At 38.2% G+C, this 8,711-nt stretch overlaps 3 protein-coding genes across 3 annotated transcripts; 2 read left to right on the forward strand and 1 right to left on the reverse strand.

Annotated features, from left to right (window-relative positions):
- Positions 1 to 656: 656 nt before the first annotated feature.
- LOC148918719 (akuammiline synthase 1-like) lies at positions 657 to 1,836 on the forward strand. Its single transcript, XM_089048684.1, has 2 exons — positions 657 to 703; positions 996 to 1,836. Exons 1-2 carry the CDS (start codon positions 657 to 659, stop codon positions 1,834 to 1,836), a joined length of 888 nt encoding a protein of 295 aa, XP_088904810.1.
- A 678-nt stretch (positions 1,837 to 2,514) lies between these two features.
- LOC103325759 (stemmadenine O-acetyltransferase-like) lies at positions 2,515 to 4,034 on the reverse strand. The gene has a single exon (XM_008227942.2). It carries the CDS (start codon positions 4,032 to 4,034, stop codon positions 2,574 to 2,576), a length of 1,461 nt encoding a protein of 486 aa, XP_008226164.2. The 3' UTR covers positions 2,515 to 2,573.
- Positions 4,035 to 7,021: 2,987 nt separating this feature from the next.
- Positions 7,022 to 8,711, forward strand: LOC103325662 (akuammiline synthase 1-like). The gene has a single exon (XM_008227841.2). The coding sequence runs from the start codon at positions 7,107 to 7,109 to the stop codon at positions 8,529 to 8,531; it is 1,425 nt and encodes a 474-aa protein (XP_008226063.2). The 5' UTR covers positions 7,022 to 7,106; the 3' UTR covers positions 8,532 to 8,711.

Genomic DNA, 8,711 nt, shown 5'->3' on the forward strand with positions numbered 1-8,711 from the left:
AGTAATATAAAAATAAATGAAAGTAAAAGGACAAAGACATTTACTTAAATGATGAAAATGGAAATAAGATTTTTGTACAACGTCGTCGTTTTGACGTCAAGAAAGCCCCATCTTTGCCTCCAATGGTGAATTTCGGGCTTGCAATGGTCAATTGACCCCTCTTGCCCCTATGTGGATCTGCCCATGATTTTAAATGCTTTGGATCTTTCACATCCAAAGAATATGACACAACCCGGGATCAGCTCCGCCGTAGCACGATATTATCCACTTTGGGCCCCCCTCTCTGCCCTCACGGTTTTGTTTCTGGGAGCTCACGAGCAACTTCCCAATGGATCACCCATCCTGGGATTGCTCTAGCCCCAACTCGCTTAATTTCGGAGTTCCTATGACTCCGAAGCCAGTGAGCTCCCAAAAGGCTTCGTGCTAGATGAAGGCGGTCATGTATATATAAGATATATTACCCCCTCTCCATTGGTCGATGTGGGATGTTACAGAATATTATTGATCAACTGACCTCACTATAACCAGAACAGATAGAAAAAAAATTTAGAGAATATATTTGGACTATATCAATTGAGAGTAATCGGTGGTTTGCAACATCACTACAACATCCATGTGTCATTAGATGAGTTTTACTTTGAGGCCCTATTTGGTTCATGGGAAAGGAGACTTGCGGATGGGAAATTAATTACTTTAATGTTTGGTAAGTCCAAACATAGGAAATCATTGCCTAACCCATGGAAAAGTAGAGGGAAAAGTGAAGACATCCTCCCATCTTAGGTTTTGTTTTCCATTCTCATGAGAAAGTTTGGAAAAATGAGCCAATATTCAATAAACATTTTTCATGAACATTTTGTCCCCATTAACAATTTAGAATTACAATATATCATTAAATGCATTTTTCTTTTATTTGATTTAATATGGCTATAATTGAAAGTTTATACAAACTTTGTTTTCCATTCCTACTCAAAACAAATATGGGAAAGGAAATAAAGTGATATCATCAATTGTTGGACTGCAGCTGCCCATGATCAGTCAAATATGTTAATGCTTCCCAAATTTGGTGCTGCATCTCTGTTTTCTCCACTAAATTTCTCTAACTCAGAGCCACTGCCATCTGTGGAAGTCGATAAGGAAAAGTTCATAACAAGGAGGTTTGTGTTTGATGCCTCAAAGATTGCTGCTCTCCAATCTAAGGTAACCAGCTCAGTTGTGCCCAAACCAACAAGAGTAGAAGCAGCTTCAGCACTCATTTGGAAATGCAAAATTGAAGCATCATCCCGATCATCATCAAACACGTTGGGGACTAGCCTAAGAAGGCCATCAGTCTTCTCTCTCTCTGTGAACAGGCGTAAAATGGCAGTGCCACCCTTGCCAGAAAACTTGGTTGGGAATCTATTAGATTTTTCGACAACCGACTATTCTCACTCTGGAGAGAATTCCACTGTGATAGATTTGAAAGGCTTGGTGGAAAAAATCAGGGGAGGACTTGAAGAAACAAAAGAACGTTGTGCTGCAGTAGTAGTATTTGATTCTAACGAAGCATGGCAAAACATGAAATGGTACATAAACCTGAAGAAAAATGATGACATAGACAAGTTTATCTGCACAAGTTGGTGTAGGTTTCCATTTTATGAAACCGATTTCGGGTGGGGAAAGCCATCATGGGTGAGCTACGTTGCTGTTGCAATTAACAATATAACTGTTTTGATGGACAAAAGAGATGGCAATGGAATAGAAGCTTGGGTGACTCTAAGCCAAGAGAACATGGCCTTATTTGAAAGCAACAAGGAGCTGCTTGAATATGCTTCTCTGAACCCTAGGGTCACCAACTGAGTACTGATGAGAGAGCTGGCCACATGTACCGTCCTCCTCTGCCATGGTATTGCTTATTTTCTAGCTCAATAAAACAGTAGAATTGTTGGAAACTTGGAGTCAAAGTGAATGTTCGATCTAAGAGTTGAACAAGTTTGAATGATTTGATAATGTATTAGCATTAATGGAATCAATTGTGGTATCTATGGTTGTACTCTATACATATACAATTTGTATGTTTTCAAAATGTAGGCTGTGCCAAACATATACAATTTGGGATGAGCATACCTAGGTGGAGGCAGTGCCTAGCATTTCAAATGTATAGGCCTTATAGCTTTGAGATTTTATAGCCATTTATTCCCGTAAGCATCAGCCTCCAACGCTTCTTTGATCTAGGCCATTTATTTTCAAATTCTTTTTCAATTGAACGGCTCAGATCTGACAAAGACCAACAATGTTTTTTAACCGTACACTATTCATTCACTCCAAAATCACATTGTTGTTTACCTTTCTACAATAGTCACTAGTCAGTGACGCACTTTCGTTTTTTTTTTTTTTTTTTTTTTTTTTTTTTTTTTTGTTGAGAAATTTATTGATAAAACAATTACAAGGATGCAAAAGCGTCAAGAAGCAACTTAAATTGCAAAACAATACACACAAAGAAAAATAAAAAAATAAAGTGGCTTTTAGCTCTAAGGGCTTTTCTTATTTTATAGCAAGCCTTATAGATTTTAATGCCAACTATTTTTTCATAAGCTTCAGAAGCAAACCGAACAAACTGAACCTGACCCCAGCTTCATTAGTTTGGTTTGGGTTGGTTTCTTAATAACACTTGCTCGATTTCGGGTGTGAAATGTTACAACTTGATTGAATCGGGCTGGTTGATGAATTAAGCACGAACTTGCAGAACCGACCCGACCCGTGGCCACCCTTCGTCGGAGGAAGGTGTCACTTTCAAATTTAGTCATTACTTCCTTGGCAAGGCTAACGTATGCCTCTACTCCACCAGGCTCCTTGGTGTCGAGGAAAACTATTATGTCCTTCACGGGCAGTGGTGGTAAGCTCACCCATATAGGTCTTCCCCAACCAAAATCATTATCATAGAGAGGAAATTGGCACAAACTACTGTGGTAAGAAGTAACCACCTCCCCTTTGCTAGCACTTTGAGCAAGCCGGCCGATCAAACTCAGCTGCTCATCACCATGTTGTAGTCTTTTCACGAAGTCCTTGTCAATCTTGCTTATTGCTTCTCGTACCCGCCTTACCATGCCATAAGAAGATTCTTGATCACCATCATCATCATCCCCACTACTTAAGAAGGGAGCAGTCAAGGAATTACCATAAATGTTTCCAAAAGAATATGGAGACAACGGTGGATCAATCAGTGGACGCAAGTCCACAGAGTGGATCAGGCTGTGCAACTTATTCTCATCAGCATGATCATCCTTGGTAGCTCCCACAAATCGCCTCCACATGAAAGCCGATAAGGCCTCGACAGGCGACGGTTGTTTCTCACTGTTTTGCAAGCCTGTATATTTTGCTCTGAGATCCTCTATCGTGGAGGCATCGAACACAAACCTCTTTGTTACTTTCTTCGTCGCGATACCAGCGCCCCAATTATAGCTGGTGATCCCCTTGGGTGGGAAGAGTGTGGCGGAAACAAATTGGGGACGCTGTATTTCGACTTCATCACGGGCAATGGCAGCCCAAGTTTTGGTGAACATGAGCATGCATAGCAAATCAGCAAGCTTGTGGGAAGTGCATAGACCAATGGCAAAGCCTCCTTCAAACATATTGATCTGGACACCGAGGGCAATTTCATTTGCAATATGCTCATCTTGCGCAAATGGGATAAATTTATTGAGTTCATCAGGGAGCGGATTGTTGAGAAAATCACAAAGCCGGCAGTTGGTTACTTGAGCCTCGAGGTAGGCAATTCCCTCATCATTGCAGTCCACAAAATGATCCTCGATTTTCACTCGTCCGGCTAGCGGGTAGAAAAGGGTTAAGACCTTGGCTAAGGACTTCTTAAGTTTCTTTGATACTTCATTAATAGCGGGTTGGGTCTCGCCATTAAATTCATAGAAAAACACCAAAGAGGTATACGATGGGGGAGTTAGTTGATCAAGAAAAGATAACTTGTAATGGCGAAGAGGGTTTGGGGTTGGAGAAGAGGGTTTGATGATCTCCCTGGAGATAACTTCCACTTGAACGTTCATTTTCTCTAAATATGTTGATATAGTGTGGTTCTTATATTTTGCATGGCATATGCATATATATATATATATATACACACACACACACACAATAGGCTGGTAGATAAGTATTTATCTAATTGTCACAAAGAGTTGAAACGATTAGTAATACTAATAATGTAATAACTGTTTGACCAGTTAGCAAAGGACCAAATTATTGGGCAGTAATTAAGGATTAAATCATTACACATGGGGCGTACTAAAAAATATTGCAAATGGGATTGCCTAATAACATAGAATTGAACTTCGAGGATTTTAAATAGAGCCCGTGCGTTGCGTGGGGAAAATATAATATTTATATATACTGTGATCAAGATCTTCTAAGATCTATATATATTGGGTAAATTACTCAAACGGTCCTCAAACTTATACCTGATTTACATTTTGGTCCCTTAATTAAATTATTCGTTCAAATAGTCCACCAACTCTATATTATTCACTCTAATGGTCTTACCGTCTAATTTTCTGTTAGATTTTACCTAATTTTAGGGTAAATAATGACTAATTTGCCCTCATATTTAACGGAAATATTGACAGAATATAACGGTAAAACCAATGGAGCGAATAATATAGAGTTGATGGACCATTTTAACGAATAATTTAATTGATGGACCAAAATGTAAATCGAGTATAAGTTTGAGGACCATTTGAGTAATTTACCCTATATATCCTATTGAGGAATCTCTCAAATATCTACAAAATAGACGGTTTGAATTAGTGAAATAAAATATGGTGTGGGCCCTACAAGTACAAAGGTGTCCTTCAAATAAACTTATTTGAGAGATCCCTAAACCCTAAGCTCACTAATGGATGTTACATGTACTTGCTTGCTTGCTTATGGATGTTACATGTACTTGCTAATTTTCTTTATAAATTTCAGTTTGCTTGTGTTCTAAAAGTCGTGGTACTTTTGTTTGTGCTCATTAAACCTGATTAAACCTGACTTCATGTAATCTGTAATTAACTAAGGGATTCAAGAAAATAAATGGATTGACATAATCTCTCACGTTAATATTCACAATTTCAAAAAAAAAACTGCTGGTTTTTCAATCTCAATTGGGTATACCTGTGCCATGCACAATATAAATGGCAAAGCCTTATATATGGCCCCTTAAATTTCCTCTACAACTCAACAAACCCAAAATCCTTTGCAAATGCAGGCAAATTTATAATTTAAGATCATGTTTAACTTGCAGAATATGAATAATCTCAAGTCATTGTTTCCCAGCTAAGCCTGCAATGTTCAAGTCAACTTGTGCCATACACGTGCATTTTTTTATGAGCATCTACCAATTTGAGACGTGATCACGTTGTCTCGAGCTAGTGTTGTACCCACTTGAGAAACAAAAAAACTATGAAGAAGATTAATAAACTGCAAATACTAACATTACGTTGCAGATTATTCATATATGGTTGACCCTTGATACACGCATCTTCTTTTTCTTTCTTTTTTTTTTTTTTTTTTTTTGAACCTTTTTTATTAAGAGGGGTGATAATATACTAAATTTACATAGACTATATAGATACTAGGATGCATCTTCTTTATGAACTCATGAGCACACGGTTCTTTTTCTTTTGGAAAGTGAAAGAAAAATCTTTTTTAGCATAGAGAAACCCTTGACAGTCAAGCAACCTGCGACACCTCCATCAATTTCATGCAAGAGATCACTTGAGTCTCCACAAAATAATTATGTAAGAACCAAACGTATTAGTCTGGTGAAACATTCAAAATACTAAGGACTTAGATCAACAACTTCTACGTAGATTGCACCCAACATCTCTCATTAGAATTGAACTTATGTCAAATTTTCTATATTTTTAACTCGGAGCATTCTTTCTCAACCATTCATTAAGGAGAGAGTTCAAAGTTTAGCCTCATCTTAAACCAATATGCACCGTATTGATACAATATTAATGAAAGAATATCAATACATGGTATTCTTTTAGGGCCCGTCTGGTAACAGTTTTGGAGAATGTTTTCAAAAAATGAGAAGCAATAAACGAATTTGCTTTTTAGGATTCGAGAATGAGTCTGGTAGCTTAATATGTGAACTATTTTTTAAAGGCATTTTTGATTAATGTATCCTCTAGAAAAAAAAAATTAAAAATTAGAACAACATTATAATGTAGAAGAAAAAAACGAGAATTTTATTTAGAGAACATTATCTAAAATAAAATAAAAACCTCAACCCATAATAAGTCCAATAATATACTGATTATGTCCTGAGAGAATCTGTCTGCTGGTATTTAAATTCCACCTAAAATGGTAAGTTGTCGGGATATATATATATTAGGAAAGTAAGTCTCTCTCGTCTTCACTAATTCCCACCTAACACATGTAACACATTATATTATACTATAAGCCAAGCTAAAGGAATCTGGTCTTCAAAACTACAAGTCTCGTCTTCATAAAAATCCCACCTAACTAAACTAATCACTCACACAAGAACTGTAAGACTCTCATTCCATGCAGATCCTTTCTTTTGCCCATAAAGAAAGTAAGATGGCCACAGACTTGATATATAGCAAACAGTCAGATTAGTTTCTAGCTAGCGAGATATATGTGATAAAATGTGTATCATTGTTGCCATTTGACTTCTTTCGGGAAATATGTGATAAAATGTGTTATAGAAACAATGGAACATGTTTAAGGAACATGTGAATCTGTCTGCAAGCATTTAAATCCCACCTAACACATTAATAAACCAATAAACAATCCCATCTAGCAACTAATCACCATGAGAGCCTTTAAATCCTGGACAAAAGAATCTGTCTGCTTTTTTTTTTTTTGGTCTGAAGAATCTCTGAGCTAGAGCCACCAATCAAAACTACTACTCTCGCGTCTTCATAAAATCCCACCTAACTAAACTAATCACTCACGGAAGAAGTTGGCATACTATACTAATTTATGTTATTCCTTGCAGATCCTTTCTTTTGCCTATATAGAGCAGTAAGATGACCATAGACTTGATATAGCCCACAGCAAACGGTCATATTGGTTTGGAGCGAGATATAGCCTGTAGCAAACAAAGTAAGATGGCCACAGACTTGGTCAAGGTTGAAATCATTGAGAGGCAAACAGTCAAACCATCATCCCCAACTCCTCATTCCTCGAGAACCGTACAGCTCTCTGTTTTGGATCAGATGGTTCAAAGTCACGTTTACGCCCAAACGCTTTTCTTCTATTCCGCCAACAATAATATTACTTGTTCAGAAGGTGGAGCTACTTCTACAGACATGGCGGCCATGAGGATGAAGGAGAGAGATTATTGTCAGGATCTAATTCGGTCATTGGCTAAAACTCTCACTCACTTCTATCCTTTAGCAGGAAGATTGAGTAAAGGCCATGACATGATCCAATGCACTGATGATGGAGCTGAGTTCGTGACGGCCAGAGTCAAATGTTCCTTATCGCAGATTTTTGAACATCCAGATCCCGAGATGCTAACAGGGCTCGTCCCAGCAATTGGACAACCTGACGGTCATGGTGATGGTGTTTCCACGAGGCTCCCGTTGCTTGCTGTGCAAGCCAACTTGTTCGAGTGTGGAGGAATAACAATAGGGTTAAATATGTCACATAAGGTTATTGATGGCATCACAGCTAGCGCCTTCATCAGTTGTTGGGCCAAAACAGCCCTTAATGATGGTGACGATGATCAGGTACCCTTCATGGTCCCAAAATTTGATGCTGCGTCTTATTTTCCACCACTAGATTTCTTAAACTCATCACAGCCATCATCAGCCGAGCTGGTGGGCATCATTAAACAAGACAAGTGCATAACAAAGAGATTTGTGTTTGATGCCTCAAAGATTGCCACCCTCCAATCAAATTTGGCCAGCGCATTGGCACCTCATGCACCGACACGTGTCCTTGTAGTTTCAGCACTCATTTGGAAATGTGCAATGGAAGCATCATCCAAAACATCAAACATACCACCATCTTCGATCCTACTAACTATGGACTTGCGTAGATGGTTTGAGCCACCCTTGCCACAAAACTTGGCTGGGAACGTTGTTGGTATTTTAGTAGTCACCGCAACAGCATCATTACAAGGTCAAGAAGAGAGTAATGAGACAATAGATCTAAAAGACTTGGTTGCCAAACTCAGTAAAGGTATTGCACAACAGAGAGAAACTTATCCTACAAAACTACCATTTGATTCTAATGAGGCATGGCAAAGGGCTCAAGAATATAACAAATTGAGAGGGAATGTTGACATGTACCATTTATGCTCTGGAATTTGGTGTAGGCTTCCGTTTTATGAAGCCGATTTTGGATGGGGAAAGCCGACATGGGTGAGCATTCCTAGTATTGGTTGTAAGGATGTGTTTTATCTGATTGATAAAAGAGATGGCAAGGGAATAGAAGCATTGTTGAGTTTGAGTGAAGAGATCATGGAGCATTTTGAAAGCAATCCGGAGCTTCTTAAATATGCTTCTGTAAATCCAAGGGTCATGTAGCACTGTGTGTTAAGGTCGGAGTTTAGTCGAGTTTAATTAGTATTATTGTGTCGTGAGAATAATTATTTTCATTGCGCTAGCTGTGAGAATAATCACTTTCAGTTGTTTTGTGAGAAGATGGTTATTGAATTTGTTGTCTTCATGAAAAGAAATATAATCAAATCAATATTATATTGCTCA

Source organism: Prunus mume, linkage group LG3 (assembly GCF_029339155.1).
Source record: "Prunus mume cultivar Tortuosa linkage group LG3, ASM2933915v1, whole genome shotgun sequence".
Lineage (NCBI taxonomy): Eukaryota > Viridiplantae > Streptophyta > Magnoliopsida > Rosales > Rosaceae > Prunus > Prunus mume.

Bases quoted from the DNA above. Each gene is read 5' to 3' on its own strand.
- LOC103325759 (XM_008227942.2), bottom strand. From the start codon at position 4,034: ATGAACGTTCAAGTGGAAGTTATCTCCAGGGAGATCATCAAACCCTCT.
- LOC103325662 (XM_008227841.2), top strand. From the start codon at position 7,107: ATGGCCACAGACTTGGTCAAGGTTGAAATCATTGAGAGGCAAACAGTC.
- LOC148918719 (XM_089048684.1), top strand. From the start codon at position 657: ATGGGAAAGGAGACTTGCGGATGGGAAATTAATTACTTTAATGTTTG. The intron at 704-995 runs GTAAGTCCAAAC...AAGGAAATAAAG, and splicing joins ATTAATTACTTTAATGTTTG to TGATATCATCAATTGTTGGA.